The sequence below is a fragment of the Salvelinus namaycush genome, chromosome 28 (genome assembly GCF_016432855.1).
Source record: "Salvelinus namaycush isolate Seneca chromosome 28, SaNama_1.0, whole genome shotgun sequence".
NCBI classification, from domain to species: domain Eukaryota; kingdom Metazoa; phylum Chordata; class Actinopteri; order Salmoniformes; family Salmonidae; genus Salvelinus; species Salvelinus namaycush.
This window is the reverse complement of record NC_052334.1, coordinates 9,775,921-9,801,125: the sequence shown is the minus strand read 5'-3', so window position 1 is coordinate 9,801,125 and position 25,205 is coordinate 9,775,921. Positions and strand designations below refer to the sequence as shown.

Below are 25,205 nucleotides of genomic sequence, written 5' to 3'. Positions count from 1 at the left end.
ATCTTTTTTGAGAGAAGTGGTAAAAATGTGTTGATTATTTTTTTATAAAATTGATGTTTCATATTAAGTTCAACTGACAGAAATATAACATTTATTTGGTATATAATCAACTTGTGATCAAAGGTCAAAACAATAACCACAACTTCTGCCGTGTGAAAAGAAGGCTACAGTAACGCATGCGCAACATCACTTTCCTCCACTTGTGGAAACAGGATATGCGCTTCGTCGACACCATCTAAAGGAATTTCAGAAATTGCAAAGATCAGGTACAGATAACCCAAAGGAGGAGTCCAAGGAGGGTTTTCTATTTGAGAAGCTTAGCAGTAAGTAGCTGTCATTCAGAAGACAACCGTCTTTCAGTATGTGTTCATCAGTCAAATTATCATATGACGGGGAGTTTTATGCGACTGAGTTGTGTTGAAGAGGAACCAGACTGCTAGCTTCCACTGCTAGCGTAGTGGCACCTTGTGCTAGCCAACAGTACACAAAACTTTACAGGAATAACTTTTTATTTACGTCAGGCGAAATAAGTTACCCCAGTGCGAGTAAACTTTGTTAACAATGTTTTCAAGGTATTGGAACTCAGTTATGTATTACAGGTTACTCTCAAAATAACTTTTCCAGCAATTTTAGTTTAACTTCGCTATCTAGGCTAGCTGAAACTCATTGGTTGGGTGTTGTTAGTCTGTCAGCGATAACCTTGCTCGCTCTTGTTACAATACAACTAGCTAGCTACTGAACTTGTAAACTTCTTGCCAACTGACGTCCAGCATATCCACCTAGGTAGCTAACTCATACAATAACAATGTCAGCACAACCACATATTAAGGGTTATTTATTTAAGTAGTAAGGCACGAAGGGGTGTGGTATTGAAGTGATAATGCCCTCGAAGCCGGTGTTTGTAGGATATTGGCACGGGTGTTAGGCCCGAGACGAAGTCGAGGCCTGGCAAACTTTGCCAACATATCCTCCAAACACCGGCTTCGAGGGCATTATCACGTTTATACAACGGGTTACCAACATATACATATAATGATTGCCATTTTCATTAACGTTATTTTGGGTAATTTATTCATACTATTTCATCCTACCACAAGATGTAGTCCCGACATAAATATAGGGTTGCTACCCACTCCGACTGGTGGTTCGTTCTATTGGTTCGGTTGCCAGAGACGCGACCCAGTCGTTGTTAAAGCTGGTTTCTAGTGTAATATATTTGGATACATCCATGACAATGAGCTAATGAGGCGAGATTTCGCCTGGCATAGAACATGTGCGCTCTCATCAGGACACTGTTGTTAAGAGGAGCTATCCAACAACACAGCTAACACAATCACTTCAAGCTGGAAGACTGCAAACTAGCTGCACTTTGTTTCGACTTGGCCATTTTTCGATTTACATTTTTTTTTTTATATGTCCATAAATGATGCCAGTTGATTCATGATTTCGACTGGTTGAGAAACGCTGTCTGTCTCATCCAGACTCCTTCCTGACTGTAAATTACTATGGGACAGCTGGAGTTCGAATTTGAAAATTGAAACAGTGTTGCAAATGTCGGAGAGACTGTGAAGTTTATACAAACCTAGGCTATTGAAAACTAAATGTTAATCTAAAAGAAATGTAAGATAATGTCTTGATGCTTTTATTAGTGGAGATAAAGTTTAAATTGCTTGGCTGGGCTGATGAGACAGTGATATGGAACAGAATAAATAGGCATTTTAAAGTCATAGATTTAGCCGGTGGTAACTTGTGGAATAAACCACTGGCTGGAAAGTGGTTTTAACCAATCAGCATTCAGGATTAGATTGCACCTGTGGAAAGGTCGTTTTGACACTAACAGCTTACAGACGGTAGGCAATTAAGGTCACAGTTATGAAAACGTAGGACACTAAAGAGGCCTTTCTACAGCCTCTGAACAACACCAAAAGAAAGATGCCTAGGGTCCCTGCTCATCTGCATGAACGTGCCTTAGGCATGCTGCAAGGAGGCATGAGGACTGCTGATGTGGCCAGGGCAATAAATTGCTATGTTTGTACTGTGCGACGCCTAAGACAGCGCTACAGGACGGACAGCTGATCGTCCTCGCAGTGGCAGACCACGTGTAACAACACCTGCACAGGATCGGTACGTCCGAACATCACACCTGCGGGACAGGTACAGGATTGCAACAACTGCCCGAGTTACACCAGGAACTCACAATCCCTCCATCAGTGCTCTTATTGTCCGCAATAGACTGAGAGAGGCTGTACTGAGGGCTTGTAGGCCTGTTGTGAGGCAGGTCCTCACCAGACATCACCGGCAACAACATTGCCTATGGTCACAAACCCACTGTCGCTGGACCAGACAGGACTGGCAAAAAGTGCTCTTCACTGACGAGTCGCAGTTTTGTCTCACCAGGGGTGATGGTCGGATTTGCGTTTATCGTCGAAGGAATGAGCGTTAAGCCGAGGCCTGTACTCTGTAGCGGGATCGGAGGTGGAGGGTCCGTAATGGTCTGTGGCGGTGTGTCACAGCATCATCGGACTGAGCTTGTTGTCATTGCAGGCAATTTCAATGCTGTGTGTTACAGGGAAGACATCCTCCTCCCTCATGTGGTACCCTTCCTGCAGGCTCATCCTGACATGACCCTCCAGCATGACAATGCCACCAGCCATACTGCTCGTTCTGTGCGTGATTTCCTGCAAGACAGGAATGTCAGTGTTCTGCCATGGCCAGTGGAGAGCCCGGATCTCAATCCCATTGAGCATGTCTGGGACCTGTTGGGTCAGAGGGTGAGGGCTAGGGACATTCCCCCAGAAATGGCCGGGAACTTGCAGGTGCCTTGGTGTAAGAGTGGGGTAACATCTCACAGCAGGAACTGGCAAACCTGGTGAAGTCCATGAGGAGATGCACTGCAGTACTTAATGCAGCTGGTGGCCACACCAGATACTGACTGTTCATTTTGATTTTGATCCCCCTCCCCTTTGTTCAGGGACACATTATTCCATTTGTTAGTCACATGTCTGTGGAACTTGTTCAGTTTCTCAGACATTGAATCTTGTTATGGTCATACAAATATTTACACATGTTAAGTTTACTGAACATAAATGCAGTTGACAGTGAGGATGTTTCTTTTTCTGCTGAGTTTATATGCCACAGCTTTCAGCCAACCAGCATCCAAGCCCCACACTACCCAACTGATAATATCATCTTTGGCACAGCAGTGTGAAGACCCACATAGAACAAGTTAGCATATCAATTCAGTGTTTCCTCTGGAAAATGTGTTATCCGTGTGGGAAAGGTTAGCGGGGGTGGTCGGGGTTAAGGTGTGCTCCGTGGTCCTCCCCCACAAAATATGTTTAAGTACTGAAAAGCTTGGTTCTGGTAACTATTTAAAAGTGGAAAAACTCAAACCATGTAAAGTCCACCCCCAGAAATGAGCTCAATAACGTATTGGTAAAGTTATGACAAGATGCAATATAAGGTTGAGTGCTGCAGCTATCTAAAGAAACACGAGACCTTCTTTCTGAAATAAAACCTTTTTTATCTTGACAAAATGAACAGAGGAACATTTTGACTGGGCAAATAAAATTTGATTTGAGTTAGAGCCCAATAATTCATGTTCATCACAAAAGGAGGGTGTTGGAAATCTGTTTACAGGTTCTGACAAAAACCTAGTTCTGACATTTGTTAACAGCCTTTTGTCTGAGCATTCTGGTGTTTTTATTTTTTATTTTTTTAACACCCTCCTGTAATTGTGCTCCTTGATTGGGTCGGGGGTTTGAGTGCTGCATGCAGGTGGCTAGATGCTCTCCCTGTAGTCTGTTTTTGATCTATAATAACGGAAATAATAATAAGAGGGGAGAGGGACAAAGAGGATCTACTTTCACATTTTAAATGTTCTTGTTTCATTGCAGAGAAGTCCTCTCACAATTAATGAAATACACTGGTATAGTCAGTGTGATTACTGCTGGCTAAGGCAGGGGTAGAGCTGCCCCCACTCATCAAACTGCGAGGCCAGCTTTGTCATTGTCGTCAGCTGGTCCAACTCCTGAAATGCATGAAAAACAAAAAGATGTATAACATTAAAAAAGAGCCAACAGAGTGGTAAACCGGTTTTAAAAGCCACATTGTGGCCCACTCAAATATAGTTTTGAGACACTGAAAGCAGTAATAGCATTATTTAATTTGGAGTCATCTGTAATCTATAATACATGTAGGCCTACCTGTACGTGGTACAGAAAGCATAGAGGCCCTTAGCAGTTGGGCAGCAGTTCTTCATCTCAGCCAACATTGCGCTGAGGTTCCGCTGAAGATTAGCCACGGCCAGGTGCTGGGACAGCCAGCGAACATCCTTTACTTCCAGAAAAAAACTTTTTTTGTTGTTGAGGAGATGCAGTAGGTAAACAAGATGAGACCAGAGTAGCCAAGTGAAGAAATGTGATGCATAATCTCACCTTCACTTTTAAGTGCTGAAGCAGTTTTCAAGTCTTCTGTCTTGTTACGGATTTTGGCAAAGTGACTATGGAGCTGCCGCAGGTGCTCCTTGAAGGGGTCCATATAGGGGTCGTCGGCTGATGCATCTTTTCAGGCCAGAGCAAGGCGGTGGGCAGCACACACGGGAAGGCATCTATTAGCTGTTCTGGCACATCACTATTAGAGGTCGACCGATTATGATTTTTTCAACGCTGACACTGATTTATTGGAGGACCATAAAAAGCCGATGCCGATTTTTATATACACTGCTCAAAAAAATAAAGGGAACACTTAAACAACACAATGTAACTCCAAGTCAATCACACTTCTGTGAAATCAAACTGTCCACTTAGGAAGCAACACTGATTGACAATAAATTGCACATGCTGTTGTGCAAATGGAATAGACAAAAGGTGGAAATTATAGGCAATTAGCAAAACACCCCCAATAAAGGAGTGGTTCTGCAGGTGGTGACCACAGACCACTTCTTGTTGACCTTTTTAAATGTCTTGATCACATCAGCTACAGAGAGCGTGATCACACTTGACCGGAACAGCTGGTGCTCTCATGCATGCTTCAGTGTTGCTTACCTCAACGCGAGTACAAAAGGCATTAGGCCATTTGGTAGGCTCACGTCACTGGGTATCTCACGGCTGGGTTTCCTTTTTGTAGTCCAAAATAGCTTTCCAACCCTGCCACATCCGACGAGCGTCAGAGCTGGTGTAGTCGGATTAAACCTTAGTCCTATATTGCCTGTTTTGATGGTTCGTCTGTGGGCATAGCAGGATTTCTTATAAGCGTCCAGATTGGTGTCCCGCTCCGTGAAAGCGGCAGCTTTAGCCTTTAGCTTGGTGCGGATGTTGCCTGTAATACATGGCTTCTGGTTGGGACGGTCACTGTGGGGACGACGTTGTCATTGCACTTATTGATGAAGGTGGTGACTGAGGTGGTATACTCCTCAATGCCGTTGGATGAATCCCGGAACATATTCTAGTCTGTGCTAGCAAAACAGTCCTGTAGTGTAGCATCCGTGTCATCTGACCACTTCCGTATTTTGCGAGTCACTGGTACATCCTGCTTTAGTTTTTGCTTGTAAGCTGGAATCGGGAGGATAGAATTATGGTAATTTGCCATATGGTGGGTGAGCGAGAGCTTTGTGTGCGTCTCTGTGTGGAGTAAAGGTGGTCTAGAGTTTATTTTTTGTTGTTGTAGTCCCCCCCCCCCCCCCCCCCCCCTGGTTGCACATGTGGACATGCTGGTAGAAATGAGGTAAACCGGATTTGCCTGCATTAAAGTCCCCGGCCACTAGGAGCGCCGCTTTTGGAGGAGCATTTTCTTGTTTGCTTATGGTTATGATTCAGGTACTGTACTTGTCAACCGAGCCCTAGGTCCTGAACTTCAACCTGACCCTTGATAGGCCTAGGCTACATCTACGCTATGGCTGTTAGTACAAACAGTCAGTCCACCTCTGGTACAGTGTTATGTTGATAACTGACTTTGCTTTCTTGTTTTAAAGTTTCTATTGAATGAAAGTCAAGTAGGCTTGTGTGTTAGGGCTATCTTGAGTTCAGATTGCCACTTGTTTCAAAGCTTTCCATGCGATTGTACATTCATTGGTAGAGTAGTTTTCACTTAGTCAAACAGCTTGTAATAAAAACATCTTCGTTGCGGCAGTCTTCCATGGAAGAGCTCATCAGCATTTCACACATGAACCTTGAACAGAACATATTTCTTAAATGTACTCCATATAGAGGTCAACTATTGCTGAGCGATTAACCGAAATGCCAGTTTTTGTTTTTGAAAATACTAATTGACAGACCTCAGTTCAATTATACTGAACAAAAATATAAACGCAACATGTAAAGTGTTGGTCCCATGTTTCATGAGCTGAAACAAAAGATCCCAGAACTTTTCCTTACACACAAATTATTTCTCAACAAAACAAATTACATCCCTGTTAGTGAGCATTTCTCCTTTGCCAAGATAATCCATCCACCCGGCAGGCGTGGCACATCAAGAAGCAGATTAAACAGCATTCTGTCTGTTTTTAAAGCCCCTTTGTGGGTCTGGCTCCCCAGTGGGTAGGCCAAATTGCCAAGTGGCTGGGCCTATATCTTCCCAGGACCACCCATGGCTGCAGCCCTTCCTAGTCATGTGTAATCCATAGATTAGGACCTAATACATTTCTTTCAATTGACTGTACAATTCATATAAGGACATCAATCTTTAAAATTGTTGCATTTTATATTTTTTTTAGTATACTGTGAACTACTAAAATAGTGACTTTTGTCAGACAACATAGGCAGCAGCTCTATAGAGATGATTACTTGAAATAAAATAATTTAATCAAATTAAACAATATACACAACTGAAATATTCAATACTGTGAGTCTATTGCGATATGATGTTCCAAGCGTATTGCTCACCATATGTCTACTGCAGAGGGACTAGAGAGAGACATGAGAAAATGACTTTTGATCAGTGTGGAAATAAGTGTTGAAAACAAATTGTCTCCTTGTTTAAAAAGGAGATGGAGAACAAGCTATGAAGGAAAAATACTGGAGTTTTGGTGCAGGTAAAGCCAACTGGAGAAATAATATTAATATTGCGACTTTGACAACTATATACCGTAAAAAATAATATCCCGATTTATGTAGCCTAACTGTATAATTGTTTGCCACCATCACTACATTCTAAGCCGTATGCTAGTTTAGATATTGGACACACTGAAACGTGTCTAAAAACACTCTGTCGTGGTAGAGAATCTGGTGCAGCTTGTCCACACCAAGCGGTTCATCATTCAGTGCTGTGTGTTCCTGACTGGCATGTTAATGATGTTTCAAACACATCCTCATTTCTCTATCAGCCTCTCCTTATCACCAGCCTCCTCATTGTAAGCGTGCTGTCTGCTTAATGACACCAAGCCATAATGGTACTGACAAGGAACTAGCCTACTGCTGTCTGTAGGCACAGAAAGATGCTGCTCATTTGTCTATCTGTCGGTCAACTTTTTTATTTCCTCTTCCACACAACATTCAAACCCCAAAGAGCCCTCTGGGCTGCCAGGAAAGCAATCTCATTTTCCCCCTTTGTTGAGACCAAAGTTTAACCATTGTTTTTTGTAAAGTTACAGTATGTTGATTCTGTCTGCAAAGTTCAATGGTACCTTTCAGACATGCTCAAATGGATATCTGTGTTCTTGAAACATTAACTTATGAACCCTTCTCTCTCTGTCCCTCTATCCGGCCACCCCTCTCCCCCAGGCCTCAGAGTGTAGAGCTTGGTGTGACAGGACGAGCCTCCAACTTCGACAGCAGTAAAATGGCGGATATTTCAGCGGAAGAGATCACCATGAGGGCCAACCAAGTGACCGATGAGGTACAGCTGCCACCCGTATCCATGGAGACACTATAGGAATGCTGAGAATGGGGGTAGTGTTATGCGGCAGTATTAGCTTAGCTCCTGTGTCAACTCCTATAGAGAAGCAGTAACACATTGACGGGGGAAAAACTCTTACTCTTTGCTTACTGAGCACAGCTAAGCTACATCTAAGAAAATAATTTATTCAGATCTAAGTTAGTGTTCTGTTAATAGTAATAGTGTGGTCCTCTGCCATTTTGATTTATCTTTATCTCTTACCTACCTGTTTGTCTATCTCTCTCTCCTTGCTGCCTGACTGACCGACTGATACCTATGTACTGGGTTTAGTCCAACATGGCATGGGGTAAACTGTCATAGTAACCTGCTTAATGTACAACACACCAGGGTTCTCCCCAAATAATCTGAGAGGCACTGTGCTACCTTGTGGCCTGTCGTTCTGTGTGAGAAATATTCCAAACAGACTCTGGGACAGTTGTAGGGTGATAGAACCCAAATTCATACGACTGTACATAAAAAATTAATGAGGCTGATGCAACCGATGAGAACGTTTAACTTAAAATATTGATAGACTTCCTAGAACTGTTCGCCCAGCCAAACTGAGCAATTGGTGGAGAAGGGCCTTGGTCAGGAAGGTGACCAAAAACCCGATGGTCACTCTGACAGAGCTCTAGAGTTCCTCTGTGGAGATGGGAGAACCTTTCAGAAGGACAACCATCTCTGCAGCACTCCACAAATCAGGCCTTTATGGTAGAGTGGCCAGACCGAAGCCATTCTTCAGTAAAAGGCACATGACAGCCCGCTTGAAGTTTGCCAAAAGGCACCTAAAGGACTCTCAGACCATGAGAAACAAGATTATCTGGTCTGATTGAACTCTTTGGCCTGAATGCCAAGCGTCACATCTGGAGGAAAACGGGCACCATCCCTACAGTGAAGCATGGTCGTGGCAGCATCATGCTCTGGGGAGACTAGTCAGGATTGAGAAGATGAACGGAGCAAAGTACAGAGATCCTTGATGAAAGCCTGCTCCAGAGCGCTCAGGACCTCAGACTGGGGCTAAGGTTCACCTTCCAACAGGACAACGACCCTAAGCACACAGCCAAGACAACGTAAGAGTGGCTCCAAGACAAGTCTCAATGTCCTTGAGTGGCCCGGACTTGAACCCGATCAAACATCTCTTGAGAGACATGAAAATAGCTGTGCAGTGACGCTCCCCATCCAACCTGACAGAGCTTGAGAGAATCTGCAGAGAAGAATGGGAGAAACTCCCCAAATACAGGTGTGCCAAGCTTTTAGCGTCATGCCCAAGTAGGGTCACTGCCAAAGGTGCTTCAACAAAGTACAGCGTAAAGGGTCTGAATAATTATGTAAAGAAAAAATGTTTTTTATTTATAACTTTTTACTGTTTTTGCTTTGTCATTATGGGGTATTGGGTGTAGATTGATGATGGGGGGGGGTGGGGGTAATTTAATCAATTTTAGTCTGTAACTTAACAAAATGTGGAAGAAGTCAAGGGGTCAGAATACTTTATGAATGCACTGTATATACAGTCGGAAGTTTACATACACTTAGGTTGGAGTCATTAAAACTCGTTTTTCAACTGCTCCACAAATTTCTTGTTAACAAACTATAGTTTTGGCAAGTCGGTTAGGACATCTATTTTGTGCATGACACAAGTAATTTTTCCAACAATTGTTTACAGACAGATTATTTCACTTTATTTTCACAAAATTCCAGAAAATTATGTCATTGCTTTAGAAGCTTCTGATAGGCTAATTGACAGCAGAGTCAATTGGAGGTGTACCTGTGGATGTATTTCAAGGCCTACCTTCAAACTCAGTGCCTCTTTGCTTGACATCATGGGGAAATCAGCAAAGACATCAGAAAAAAAATTGTAGACCTCCACAAGTCTGGTTCATCCTTGGGAGCAATTTCCAAATGACTGAAGGTACCACGTTCATCTGTACAAACAATAGTACGCAAGTATAAACACCATGGGACCACACAGCCATCATACCGCTCAGAGGCGTTCTGTCTCCTAGAGATGAACGTACTTTGGTGCGAAAAGTGCAAATCAATCCCAGAAGAACAGCAAAGGACCTTGTGAAGATGCTTGAGGAAACGGGTACAAAAGTATCTATATCCACAGTAAAACGAGTCCTATATCGACATAACCTGAAAGTCCGCTCAGCAAGGAAGAAGCCACTGCTCTAAAACCGCCATAAAAAAGCCAGACTACGGTTTGCAACTGCACATGGGGATAAAGATCGTACTTTTTGGAGAAATGTCCTCTGGTCTGATGAAACAAAAATAGAACTGTTTGGCCATAATGACCATCGTTATGTTTGGAGGAAAAAGGAGGCTTTCAATCTGAAGAACACCACCCCAAGCACGGGGGTGGCAGCATCATGTTGTTGGGGTGCTTTGCTGCAGGAGGGACTGGTGCACTTCACAAAATAGATGGCATCATGAGGTAGGAAAATGTTGGATATTTTGAAGCAACATCTCAAGACATCAGTCAGGAAGTTGAAGCTGGTCGCCAAATGGGTCTTCCAAATGGACAATGACCCCAAGCATACTTTTTCAAAGTTGTGGCAAAAAGACTTAAGGACAACGTGTTATTGAAGAGTAACATCAACTGTTAACAGTACCATATTCCTAGCATGCGATGATTCAATTGCTGTTTGTTTTGGTTGTTATTTTTGTTTTTCGAACTTAATGGTCTATTTTGGGTAATGGCCTTGGTGCCCTGGCGGATTGGGCATCTCTTGGAGCCCAAATGGCCTTGCACCTAAAATCATGAAATTCCAGACCTGGTGACACACTCACTGTGAATTACTCTTGCCTGGCTCTCATGGTCCCTGTTCGGTTGACCATTTGAAAAATTGTATTACTAGTGTAATTCTAGGAAAAACGGTGGAAAATATTAATTCAATTAATGAATTTTCACTTAAATAAAAAAGCAAACAGTGATTATCATTTAAGGCTCTAGATTTGAGGAAAAGTCAGTTACAGGTGTTAAACCCAAACGGGTGCACAGCGCCCCCCTCTGGAACACCCCCTCAATAATCAGAACCACCTTAAAAGATCCTTAGAGGAACCCTACACACACAGAGAGATCTCGATATGAATGGTTCAGACACGAAGCAGGCTTAGAATTGTGTTAGAGGGGGTTAATCATGTTCAACTCTATGTTGAGGTGATATGGTATAACAGTTCATGCTGATTAAGTCGTCATGCCCTGAATAATAATTTCCCCCTCTAACTTCTCTGCTGTAGGCTACGCCTTTCACAGTCATGTTATTAATAGGGCGTCTCACCTGCACTGACTGCACTGACTGCATTCCATCATAACGTTGTCATGTGACCTGGTGCTGCTGTTGTGTGGGACTGTGCTGCTGCTGTGTGGGAGATGGTTAATCTACCTGACCAGGCACAGTTCAGCCATATGTCAACTACTTAAGATCTGAGTCTCTGTGGGCCTGTTAAATAGAGAACCATGTGTCGGGCTTACCGAACAGGTTTTAAAATTAGGACAATGCACGATAGGCTTTGCGCCTGTCCTGGGAATTGAGTACTACCCAAGAAGCCTTTCATATTACCTAGGCTCTAGTCTAGAGCCTTTTTTCCTGTATGTCTGTACCCCTGAAAGACTCAATCAAAACAAGGACTCTGTAAGGTGTCTATCATTTGTCTGTTCAGCTGTCATGTTCTACAAGCTACACTATTGCGCTATCAATCAAATGTATTTTATAAAGCCCTTTTTTACATCAACAGTTGTCACAAAGTTCTTAACACAGCCTAAAACTCCCAAAGAGCAAACAATGCAGATGTAGAAGCACAGTGGTTAGGGAAAAACTCTAGAAAGGCAGGAACCTAGGAAGCAGCCTAAAGAGGAAGCAGCCTAGAGAGGAACCAGGCAGTCCTCTTCTGGCTGAGCCTATTACCTACCGGTACCTTACAATAAGACCTTATTGTGTCTATTTTGTCCTCTACAGTCCTTGGAGTGCACCAGGCGGATGCTACAGATGGCCGAGGAGGTGAGACAAACATTGTTATTGCTCTAACAGTCTAGCCCAACACAAGCCCTTTGTCATTACATACAGAAGTACACTGAACAGAAATATTATATCAATTTCAAAGATTTCACGGAGTTACTTCATGTAAGGAAATCAGTCAATTTAAATTAATTAATTAAGCCCTAAGCTATGGATTTCACATGACTGGGAATACAAATGCATGAAAGGTAGGGGCGTGGATCAGAACCAGTCAGTATCTGGTCTGCAGCGGGATCAAGCTGTTGAAAGGGGCCTGTGGAATGTTGTCCCACTCTTCAATGGCTGTGTGACGATCCAGCACATCCCAAACATGCTCAATGGGTGACATGTCTGGTGAGTATGCATACCATGGAAGAACTGGGACATTTTCAGCTTCCAGGAATTGTGTACAGATCCTTGCGATATGGAGCCATGCATTTTCATTCTGGAACATGAGGTGATGGTGGCGGAGGAACGGCACAACACTGGGCCTTGTCACGGTATCTCTGTGCATTCAAATTGCTGTCGATTAAAATGCAATTGTGTTCGTTGTCCGTAGCTTATGCCTGCCCATACATTGCCCCATGGTGGCGGTGGGGTTCTCTGTTCACAACGTTGACATCAGCAAACCGCTCACCCAAACTACGCCATACACGCTGTCTGTCATCTGTCCGGTACAGTTGAAACTGTGATTTATCCATGAAGAGCACACTTCTCCAGCGTGCCAGTGGCCATTGAAGTTGAGTCTTTGTCCCCTGTGAAGTTGGTTACGACACCAAACTGCATTCAGGTCAAGACCCTGGTGAGGATGACGAGCACGCAGATGAGCTTCTCTGAGATGGTTTCTGACAGTTTGTGCAGAAATTCTTGGGTTGTGCAAACCCACAGTTTCATCAGCTGTCTGGGTGGCTGGGCTCAGATGATCCCGCAGGTGAAGAAGCCGGATGTGGAGGTCCTGGGCTGGCATGGTTACACGTGGTTGTGAGGCTGGTTGGACGTACAAGGCAAATTCTCTAAAATGAGGGTGGTGGTGGCTTATGGTAGAGAAATTCACTGGCAACAGCTCTGGTGGACATTCTTGCAGTCAGCATGCCAATTTGCACGCTCCCTCAACTTGAGATTTGTGGCATTGTGGTGGGAGACAACTGCACATTTTAGTGGCCTTTTCTTGTCCCCAGCACAAGGTGCACCTGTGTAATGATCATGCTGTTCAATCAGCTTCTTGATATGCCTGTCAGGTGAATGGATTATCTTGGCAAAGGAGAAATCCTCACTAACAGGGATGTAAACAAATTTATGCACAACATTTTTGAGAAGTGTTTTTTGTGTGTATGGAAAAGGTCTGGGATGTTTTATTTCAGCTCATGGGACCAACACTTTACATGTTGCGTTTTATATTTTTCTTCAGCATATTTCTGTGTTGCTGAAGTTAGCTGAACTGTGGTCTTTGAATTCCTAATGTGGTGCTTGTCCTATGTTCAGACCAGGGAGACTGGTGTCAACACCATCGACATGCTGGACCAACAGGGGGGTGAGTCTGAGTTCACTACAGAGTACCAGCTCTTAGGAACGCCATCTTTTTTTTATACCGAAGATCTTATTGTTAAAACCAGTTTTTTAACTTAGGTTAAATTAATCAATTAATATGGTTTTAGTGTTTCATTTCCCTGACATGTGTCTTTGCTGTTTTGTCCTGGTTGCATGACAGAGCAACTGAGACGGACAGAGGAGGGTATGGACCAGATCAACCAGGACATGAGGAAGGCTGAGAAGAACCTGACTGACCTGTCCAAGTGCTGTGGTCTCTGTGTCTGCCCCTGTGACAGGTACTGGACACCCCTCTTACCACCAAACTATAACACAAGCGTAGCACGTCAGTTTCTTTCTCTCTCACTTCTGGAAATGAGTCATGTGACACTGTGCTGTTCTTGTAATGTTGATTCTGTTTCTTAGCATGTTTACATTTCTAACTTGTCAAGAACAAGATGGCCCCGCGCTCTGTTTATGCTTCCAATTTACCGCTTTAGTGACAACCTTTTTCTATCCCAAACAAATCATGAGGTCAAAAAGACGTGCTCACATCCCAAAATATACACATTTCACCTCACATGACCATTACACACATGGTGGGTGTGGAAACAATTCAATTCACTTTGGCGCACAGTCAATCATAATCCATCACGGAGGGGTGTGTGTGTGTGTGTGTGTGTGTGTGTGTGTGTGTGTGTGTGTGTGTGTGTGTGTGTGTGTGTGTGTGTGTGTGTGTGTGTGTGTGTGTGTGTGTGTGTGTGTGTGTGTGTGTGTGTGTGTGTGTGTGTGTGTGTGTGTGTGTGTGTGTGTGTGTGTGTGGTCATAAAGATTATATACATACAGATGGGTCCGAGTTAACCTAGGCAACGGTAAAAAAGATTATGTTGGGAACTGTTGGAATACCCGCTAATGTGACCATTACTTGCAGGTGGCACTAGATAGAATTATAGTGACCTATTTCAAAAACAACTTGTGTATCTAATAATTTAGCAATGATGGGCACATGTAGTAGTACATATATACAGGACCAGTGAAAATGATGGGCACACCTACTCATTCTAGTGTTTATTTTTACTATCTTCTACATTGTATCATAATAGTGAAGACATCAAAACTATGAAATAACACATATGGAGTCATGTAGTAACCAAAAAAGTGTTAAGCAAATCAAAATATATTTGAGATTTTTCAAGGTAGCCACCCTTTGCCTTGATGACAGCTTTGCACACTTGGCATTCTCTCAACCAGCATCAACTGGAATGCTTTTACAACAGTCTTGAAGGAGTTCCCACATATACTGAGCACTTGTTGGCTGCGTTTCCTTCACTCTGTGCTCCAACTCATCCCAAACCATCTCAATTGGGTTGAGGACAGGTGATTGTGGAGGCCAGGTCATCTGATGCAGCACTCCATCACTCTCCTTCTTGGTCAAATATCCCTTACACAGCCTGGAGGTGTGTTTGGGTCATTGTCCTGTTAAAAAACAAATGATAGTCCCACTAAGCGCAAACCAGATGGGATGGCGTATCGCTGCAGAATGCTGTGGTAGCCATGCTGGTTAAGTGTGCCTTGAATTATAAATAAATCACTGACAGTGTCACCAGCAAAGCACCATCACACCACCACCTCCATGCTTCACAGTGGGAACCATACATGCAGAGATCATCCGTTCACCTACTGTGAGTCTAACAAAGACACGGCGGTTGGAACCAAAAATCTCAAATTTGGACTCATCAGACCAAAGGATAGATTTCCACCGGTCTAGTGTCCATTGCTTGTGTTTCTTGGCCCAAGCAAGTCTCTTCTTATTGGTGTCCTTTAGTAGTGGTTTCTTTGCAGTAGTTCACAGAACCTGATTCACACAGTCTCCTCTGAACAGTTGTTGAGATGTGTCTGTTACTTGAACTCTGAAGCATTTATTTGGGCTGCAATTTCTGGGGCTGGTAACTCTAATGAACTTATCCTCTGCAGCAGAGGTAACTCTGGGTCTTCCTTTCCTGTGGCGGTCCTCATGAGAGCCAGTTTTATCATAGCGCTTGATGTTTTTGCGACTGCACTTTAAGAAACATTCAAAAGTTCTTGACATTTTCCAGATTGACTGAACTTCATGACTTAAAGTAATGATGGACTGTTGTTTCTCTTTGCTTGTTTGAGCTGTTCTTGCCATTATATGGACTTGGTCTTTTTATCTTCTGTATACCTTGTCACAACACAACTGATTGGCTCAAACACATTAAAAAAGACTACCTCATGATGCTGGTTGAGAGAATGTCAAGAGTGTGCAAAGCTGTCATCAAGGTAAAGGGTGGCTACTTTGAAGAATCTCAAATATAAAATATTTAGATTTAACACTTTTGGTTGATTTCATGTGTGGCAAGTCAAATCAACGTAACATGTTCATGTAAGAAACTTGGTTCAGACCTTTAAGAGACGGTGTGGACAAACGGTGAAACCAATACAATTCTCTTCTCAGTAATAGTTTATTAGTACCCCCCCCCCCCCCTAGGAGTCTTAACATGTTCGATACCAATGTATCTCATAGAGCTGATGTGATGAGCCTCCAGGAAGTGCTCAGCCACAGGGTTTCTGATGAAGGGTCCTAATATTACTCCTGTGTTCTGCTGTCCTTGTTTTTCCAGCTTGTTTTGTTTTTCCTACATAGACACACAAATACACCCTTATTTTTTTAGAATGATACCCTTAATCTCAATGGCCTTGCCCGTTATGCGATGATTGTGCATTTGTTTGTAAAGTTGCTACGTGGCACCGGTGGAACTTCTCTTCCCCTGAAGTTGTCCCCTGATTGACGGACTGACTTGAATGAATGATTTGATTGATGGACTGACTTGAATGATGGACTGACTAATGATCCGTTGATTGACGGACTGACTTGATTCTCCCTCAGGGTGACGTCCATAGAGCATGACTCTAAGTACAAGCGTACCTGGGGAACAGGTGATGGTAGCAGTACAGGAGAGGGAGGGGATGGCTCGGTGGTGTCCAGGCAACCCTCAGGCATCCATAACGGACAAGCCAACCAGCAGCAGCCCATGGGGGGCTCTGGACCCTACATCAAAAGGTGGGTGAAGCCAGTCAACCGTATAATACACACCTAGTTTGTAACTATCAGCTTGATCCAACTTGCTTTTGCTCCCTTTGCCCTTTTTTTAAATGTGTGAAGATCGGTAAGGTGGAGGGAATGTGGTGGAATCTCCACAACATTGCTTCTACTTATCCAGACCCTTCAGAGCTGAAAACACCATAGGGTTAGGGCTATCAAGCAAGTGCAAATAGTCTCATGATTGTGTTTTGACACTGAGAATAGTAGATATGTGCGGTCATGTGGCCCCTTAACTCCCCCAGGATTACCAACGATGCTCGGGAGGATGAGATGGAGGAGAACCTGGATCAGGTGGGCAGCATCATAGGGAACCTGAAGAACATGGCCAGTGACATGGGCGCTGAGCTAGACAAGCAGAACAAACACATCGACCGCATCACAGAAAAGGTGGGTTGTCGTCATGGCTGGGCTGTGTTCTCCATCCATACACTGCCTCACACTCCTTAGGGCTTATGATACCATGTTGTGGGGCTTATACCACCAGTATGCTCTGACGAAGGTCTTTGTGACCAGAAGTTCTGCATATTAAAGGTGCAGAGATTGTTTTCTACAGTTGAGTTTTTCCTCTTCATACACCTCCGCTAGCTTTTTCTGGGGTGTGGTACAGTATATAATGTATGTATATATATAATGTATATAATATAATGTATGTATATAATGTATATATGTACCTCTGAGGAAGTACAGTTCCCGCTCAGCCCAGTCAAAACTGTTCGCTGCTCTGGCACCCCAATGGTGGAACAAACTCCCTCACGACGCCAGGTCAGCGGAGTCAATCACCACCTTCCGGAGACACCTGAAACCCCACCTCTTTAAGGAATACCTAGGATAGGATAAAGTAATCCTTCTAACCCCCCCCCCCCCTTAAAAGAGTTAGATGCACTATTGTAAAGTGGTTGTTCCACTGGATATCATAAGGTGAATGCACCAATTTGTAAGTCGCTCTGGATAAGAGCGTCTGCTAAATGACTTAAATGTAATGTAAATGTAAATGTATATTTGTCTTGTGTACCATGAGGATGCCTAACATAGGGCTGTACTGTCAGACGGCCTTCTGTTTCACTATGAAAGAGTAATGTAGATATTGATCCACCGCTCACCTGGTGTGTGTGTACTGTCTCTCTCCCTCAGGCGGACGTAAACAAAGCACGTATCGATGAAGCCAACCAGCGAGCCAATAAGCTCATCAAGTAGACCTACCTACCTGCTCCCGATTTTGAAATCATCCACCTTGAATCTCTGCCTCAGCTCGCATGTACACACACACACACACACACACTCTCTCTCTCTCCTTGAGAACAAAGTAAATCAACCAGGACAAAACCCATGAATCAGCACCTACCACACGTGCCTTTTCTGTAATGATGTAAATATGCTCACGCAACTCTCTCTTATTCTACCTTTTTATGACTAGTTCAAAGTCCTTGCCTGGGTCCCTTCCCAAATATGTGACGCAGTGAATCACTTTTCCAGGCATTGTGAGATCTGTGCCCGTATTCAGAAAGCCTCTGAGTAGGATGGCTGATGTAAGATGGGTTATATATTCATTCAGGCCCTGATAAGCAGTGGAGGCTGCTGAGAGGAGGACGGCTCATAGTAATGGGGTAGTGTCAAACACATGGGTTCAATGTGCTTGATGCCGTTCCATCCACTCCATTCCAGCCATTATTTTGAGCTGTCCTCCCCTAATATATGTGCAGTGTGGCTGCCGAAAATATGACCTGGAACATCAGATTCTCACCGTCTGTTGCCCCCTGGTGGACATGGGGTGTCACAGCAGCTGTATACACCTCAGGCATATGCAGGGAAAAGTTATGAGACAACAGCTCTTCATATCATGGCATTTGTAATTATTGTTATTGTTTGAAATGTGCTTATTTAATTATTCTTATAAAGCAGAAGTGACTTGTGAATAAAGTTAGGACCTATACCCTTTGAATTGAAATAATGTTTGAACGATCTAATATCTGTTTTACACTTAACAAACTTCTTGAATGGGTTTGTATGGCCTGGGGTCCAGCTATAACACATCGAATGAGGAAAACATACTATTACATTAAACATGTTTTCCTTAGAGTAAAAACGAATCATTAACCAAAGATCTTGTCACTGTTAGATTTACCTCTGATAGCCTGGGTGCCAGTCTGTTTGTGCTATCATGCCAACTCTTTGGCTGGGATTCAATTCGACCATGCTTTGTCAGCTATGCACATTTAAAGGCAATGTTTTCGTGTTCGCTGCATATGTCGGTTGAATCGAACATGACCTTTCTTTTAAAATGTCAAGCGCACTATAAGGCTGATCTACCGTGGTTTGGATGGAAGCTCTGCCCTTGACCCTCATTGGCTTGACAATGAATGAGCAATGGAGTTGTCAAGAATACAAACAGATCTGGGACCAGGCTACATCTCTGCCACCAATGGATCAAATGCTGTACGTCCCCTCATTGTTATTTCATTCCTTTCTATTTGAACTGCCATGTTTTCACCTGAGAGGCCTAAGTGCCTTTTGTCTTGGAAAGATTCCAGTGGCTGTGTTGTAACAGCCTGGTCCCCAAAACATCTCTTCTGCCTGTCAGTAATTTAGGCATAGATTCAATCCGTAGTGTCGAAGACCTGCACTATAGCGTAATTGACATTCTATAGGCAATTTTCCCGCGTTTGCTGAGACTGCATTTACGGTAAACAATGACTTTTTAATTTCGATCTCTATGGTGGATCTTCCACACTATGATTCAATATATCCTCTTATTCATCCAGAAATGTCCCATCTGTTTCTTCATTAAATATTTGTAAGAAAAACTATGTGAAAATGTTCTTCTGCATTCAGGTATGTTCTGGTTCAGACTGAAAGAAACTGATTATCTAAGGCTGGATATTAACCAAAGTGACATTTGGACTAATTTAGATTGTTATGCTAGCTACGTTATACTTCTGTCTAGAGTCTGTTGCTTCAACACCGGAGTGAAATAACACTCATGGTTACAACTGTAATTCATCAACTGCATCTTTTTCACTTAAGAATATGTTGAGGAAAAACTCTTGCTCTGTCTGGATGATTGAAATAAAAGGCACTTCTATGATGTTAAACAATCTTTTAATATTAAACTTATTTGTATAATTCAGTAAATGTTCAGTAAATCCTTGTTGAGCATTTAATTAAAGTTGTGCCCTTGAGCAAGGCACTTAACCTATTGCTCCAGGGGCGCTGCACTCCTGCTGGGGGGTAGTTGTCTGTGGGGAAGATATAAACCTATAGTTGAGTTTATTTTCAAGTTCACCTCTCAAAATGTATTACATATTTTCTGTGTAATTTTACATAGCATTTCTACTCTACTAGCTATTACCCACTGCACACACAGAGGACTGGGACATCAGAAATGTGGTTAGCTTCGTATGTGGCTTCATGTGAGAGGGGGAAAGTAACGGCTGGAGGTATACAGGAAGGATGTGCAGCAGGTTTTGGTTCAAACGCATTTCACAAAGAACTGAAAATGTTTTACTGAATTGAAATGGAATTGAGTGGTTGGGGTTAAGGGGGTATACCTGCCCTAAAGCAAAGGGGGAAATAGACTACGCAGACAGTGTTGCACTGCATTTGGGTGAAGTAAAAGAGAATATTTGAGAACAGGTTCCCTTTTTAAAATATCTTAAGAATGAACTATGATCATGGTCATTGAGATGAGAAACAAATACTCTGAGGGTCTATTTCAAATTACATTTTTTATGGTTTCATGGCACGTCTCTGCCGGTCTTCAACATTTCTTGTATTTCTTTACATTCATTTTGACACATTCTTCCATTTTGAATTTTCATACTGTGTGGGTTTTGGAAAAGCAGTCTAGATTTGATTGACCCACAATTATATCCTGGACTTTGACTGACAAAATTTATTTTGTCTCATTATCTACCTGTAATTCAAGGTGTTTTGAATGAAACCAAAGTGTGATAGAAGGAATCAATCATATAACTGCAGTCCAAAGTAAAGGATGAATCGGGTAGGCCAAGTTGGTCTAGGTTGAACGTGTGAGAACATCACTTTAGCACCATATTAATCCTTGTGTGGTGGTCATGTTATTGTTATTCACCCAATGTCTGTGGGTCTGATGGACCCAGAACATTATTGGGTTTTTAAAACAATACAGCCATAACAATTTACGTAAAAATACGTAATACTTAGATGTTAACTTATATAAATTACAATCAATATAGACCATACATGGTTAATATTTGCTATTTACCTCTGCTAGATCACATTTATCAATAAAAGCAGCATTTGTTTTTTTAATTAAAATGTGATTTTTGTAAACATATCAATTATAATCAAGACATGGGTGGAATAAATCACGTTTATCTTGAACAAATATAAATGAAACAAGGTTTTCATCAATATTGATGTTTATTGCTTTGAACTGAACAAATTGGAAGGACAAATTTTACATACAGTATTTTATGGAAATGATAAATGAGCCCCATCGAACACATTAAGGCCGGTCTACACACCAAGAGGGACAGAGTTTTACTGTGTGTGGTGCAAATGTATATCTTGCACTTGATGTATGTGTACTGTGTCTTCCTGTCCTCCTTGCGTCCACACACATCGCAGCACTTCTTGTTGCTACTGGCTGCAATCTATAATGAAGAAAACATTAAGTTCAGGAATTTTACTAACATCTCACATATATAGTTACAGCAGGCCAAGGTAGGAGAGTCAGACACAACAACATCACTCACACTTACTTCCGGTATTGGAGTTGTTGGTTCTGTGGGTTGGGCGGTAGGGGCACCAGCATCCTCCTCCTGAATCCTCCTCATAATGCTGCAGAAGCCGGGGTCCTTGGGATATGTTTCCTCCTCTGGATTTGAGGTCTCACCAATGCCTTGCCCAGCTCCTTGAGAAAGAGCTGTCTCCTCTGGAGCTTCCCTCTGTTCCAATCTGGGTTCAACGCCATCCAGATGACAAACGCGTTGTACGCCGAGATGTCCAAGATGTTGGAGAATGTCACAAGTGGCCAGCGTAGGGTTCTTATGTAGCAGCTGTAGCCAGTCACCAGCTTGTCTAAATTGTCCACCCCTCCTTTTGTGGCGTTGCAATCCATTATGATTTGTTTTTTTATGTTCCTGGCCACAGATTCTCCCATCCCTATGCAGCGTACTCAATAGTACCACATTTTTGCCTTTCTTTGGCACGTTGGACACTAGGGACGTGTTGGCCGGGAACACAAACTTAGAGGAATTGATAGGCCTGTTCCGTGTATTCAACAGCTGAGGTGGGAGCTCTGGCTTGTTTTTTCATACTGTTCCTACCATCGTCAGCTTCCTCTTGAGGAGCTCCTGTCCCAGCTTGTGTGAAGTAAAAAAAGTTTTTGCATATGATGTGGCCACGGAGTCCCTGGGTCACGTCCAGGACAACCCGCATCCCTTGGTTCTTCTCAGGGGCTCCTCCATCTCTGGCTTCTCTGTATACACTTGCAAGTTCCACACATATGATGAAGCAGCATCACAGACAGCCCAGATCTAGTTCCCATATTTTAGGTTTAGACGGTATGTACTGCCTGAAGGGGCAGTGGCCCCTAAATGGCATAAGCTGCTCATCAACAGTAACGCTGGGCCCAGGGTTGTGAAACAGGGGAAGGCGGTCCACCCACTTGTCCCACGCTGACCTGATTGCAGCTAGCTTCTCTCTCTACACTGACCTGAATGCAGCTAGCTTCTCTCTCTACACTGACCTGAAAGCAGCTAGCTTGTCTCTACACTGACCTGAGTGCAGCTAGCTTGTCTCTCTACACTGACCTGAGTGCAGCTAGCTTGTCTCTCTACACTGACCTGAGTGCAGCTAGCTTGTCTCTCTGCACTGACCTGAGTGCAGCTAGCTTGTCTCTCTACACTGACCTGAGTGCAGCTAGCTTGTCTCTCTACACTGACCTGAGTGCAGCTAGCTTGTCTCTCTGCACTGACCTGAGTGCAGCTAGCTTGTCTCTCTACACTGACCTGAGTGAAGCTAGCTTGTCTCTCTACACTGACCTGAGTGCAGCTAGCTTGTCTCTCTACACTGACCTGAGTGCAGCTAGCTTGTCTCTCTACACTGACCTGAGTGCAGCTAGCTTGTCTCTCTGCCGCCGAGCTGGTCTGGTGTCTCGGTTATTGAAGCGGATAATCCTGGAAATAATGTGGAAGTTTTCCAGAGACATTGTTGCGTGGAAAAGTTCTCTGCCAGTTTCTGCATCCCACAGGGATTTTGTGGATTCTCTATTGGATCTGAAAACACCAGCAAGGATAAGAACCCCAAAGTATGCATGTAAATGAGTTTGGTCTATCTCCTTCCATCTCTCTCCCAAAACATACCTCCCCTCCAAGTTAGTGCAGTCCAGAATGATTTTCAGGATGGTGTCTGGGATGAACAGTTCAAAAGAAGACTTTATGTCCTGCACATGAGTAACTGTCATCCTTATTACATTGGCAGCTAATGCCGGGGTGGCTCATTCCTTGGGCAAGAAGACCATTCAATTTCACAATGCAGGCTGCTGACGGGCTGGTCCTGGGGCTGGCTGAGGGTCAATCTCAACCTCTTTTTCCAACTCACTGTCAGACTCCAAATTGACATAGACATGATCCTCGTACGTGGCAGGTAGCCAAGTGGTTAGAGCATTGAGCTAGTAACTGAAAGGTTGCAAGATCGAATCACCGAGCTAAAAAGGTAAAAATTTGTCGTTCTGCCCCTGAACAAGGCAGTTAACCCACTGTTCCTAGGCCGTCATTGAAAATACGAATTTGTTCTTTAACTGACTTAGTTAAATAAAAGTAAAATATTTGGAAAATTCTTCATTTTCCAAGGTGGAAGGAGGTCCTTCTAAACTAGCTTCTCTCTCTTCTAAGGTCCTCTGAGCAGAGAATATTTTTGCCATACTGATTGATTGTGGTAAGGAGCCACACATGCAAAGCTGTTTATTTGTTGTGTTCCCCCCAAATTTGTACCTGGCTGGGGTAGTGTCGGAAAATACTGCATTTTTTACAATATTAAAATAATGTATTAACATTGTGCAGGTTCCCGTAAGACATTGTGTAGTTTCACACACTACAAAGGGTAAAGAGTGCGAGAAAAGTGGCAGACAGGCAGGGAGACAGACAGGCTATGTTGAAACAGCAGGCCCAGGGAGGAGGAAGACAGAGTGAAGGCACACACAAACCTTTTTGTTAAATGTTTACTTGTTTTCACCTACACACACACACACACACACACACACACACACACACACACACACAAACACACTTTTCCACACTTTTATTTCCCTTGGGTCCTGTGGACCCAAACACCACATATATAATATACATGTGTAGGGGGGTGTAAATGAGTGTGCACTCAATGAAAATGTGTTATTTTATATGTTCTTCACAGAAAATGAGCCAAGGCCAATGAGTCTCAGGTTGAAAAAATTTCTTTGAGTAAACATTGAAAATGGGTCCCACAGACCCGAACACCACAAAAGGGTTAAACAAAAAACATGATTCATGCATTTTTCTTGATATACTGTATATGAACAGATATGAAATTCGAGATTCGATAAACAAGTGTTAGGTATGAGCTATTTCAAGTTCGCAGAGATGGCCATTGTTCTGGTAAAAGTCATGTTTGAACGTGATTGCGTTATGTTTAAGGTAATAGCAGGTCAATAACAAGATAGCATAATCATCTTTCAATTGTGTTACTTTCATTATCTCAGTTAAAACAGTCTATAACTGCCAATTTCGGCAGCATTATTTTTGCCTTCACAGTGCATAGGACAATTAGTTTGCATACTTGCAGTTGTACTTGCTGTGCATGCAGGTACTGTACAATGTCTCAATCTCTTTCAGGCAACACTAGGCCTATCAATTCATTAGTTCAAACAGAATTTACCAAGCTCTTTTAAAAAGCCTAGCCACCCAATCCTGATGATTCTATGATATAAGAGCACCAAATTCAAACAGCACAGTATAACAATTCACAACCATTTTATAGGAATATAAGGCAGATTAATCAACAAAAGTACTCATACGAGTCATACTGTTTTGTAATACAAATCATACAAGCATGCTTTTATCTAAAGCAAAGTTGGGAAACAATTGTAAAAGGAAAATAATGAATTTTACAAACATTCTTTGGTTGAGTGTGAAAAGAGCATTCCTGTGCTTTTATTTAGCTATTTGAATTTAGCAAAGAGAAAGAAAAGGTTGTTACACTGGCTTTAATACGGGCAGCAGAGTGTGCAGAGGTTTACATCTAAACTACAATATCTCATCTATTTCAAAGTAAAAAAGAACATATTTTAAGATAAAATTCATTCTGATTGTACACTACAACTTCTTCTTCTGCCCAAGACCTGCAATATAGTCAGTCTGTCCATCCTCACTTTTTATTGGCAAACCGACTGAAGCCCTTCTTCTCCTTGTCTTTCTTGTCTTTCGCTGGCTCTGGGGTGGTGAGGGTGGTAGAAGAGGAAGGAGGGGGCAGGCTGCGGGCCCGGACCCCTGCGGACCCTGAGGGTTCCGCCTCTTCCTGTGCCAGGGGCTTCACTGCTTTCTCTATGGCCTGGGTCCAACGCCCCAGTTCCTCCTGAAATAACAATACATTTACGTTGAATATATTTCAATAAATTTGGGTGTTGGGGTTAAGGTCCCTCCAATATTAACATTCGTAATACATTT

General features: G+C 42.9%; 2 protein-coding genes across 3 annotated transcripts in view; one reads left to right on the top strand and one right to left on the bottom strand.

Moving 5' to 3' along the window:
* Positions 1-205: 205 nt before the first annotated feature.
* Positions 206-19,615, top strand: LOC120023386 (synaptosomal-associated protein 23-like). 2 transcript variants are annotated; one of them, XM_038967394.1, is made up of 8 exons: positions 206-266; positions 7,719-7,833; positions 11,832-11,873; positions 13,353-13,401; positions 13,579-13,696; positions 16,306-16,479; positions 16,764-16,908; positions 17,653-19,615. In XM_038967394.1, exons 2-8 carry the CDS (start codon positions 7,777-7,779, stop codon positions 17,713-17,715), a joined length of 648 nt encoding a protein of 215 aa, XP_038823322.1. In that variant the 5' UTR covers positions 206-266; positions 7,719-7,776; the 3' UTR covers positions 17,716-19,615. The 2 variants fall into 2 exon arrangements, with proteins under 2 accessions (XP_038823322.1, XP_038823321.1); XM_038967393.1 differs by having other exon boundaries at positions 206-323.
* A 4,330-nt stretch (positions 19,616-23,945) lies between these two features.
* LOC120023563 (spectrin beta chain, erythrocytic-like) overlaps positions 23,946-25,205 on the bottom strand; it is a 75,267-nt gene continuing 74,007 nt past the window's right edge. The window contains exon 40 of the mRNA XM_038967593.1: positions 23,946-25,113. Coding sequence (XP_038823521.1) covers positions 24,907-25,113 — 207 coding nt within the window. The 3' untranslated portion in view covers positions 23,946-24,906. The remainder of the gene's footprint in view (positions 25,114-25,205) is intronic.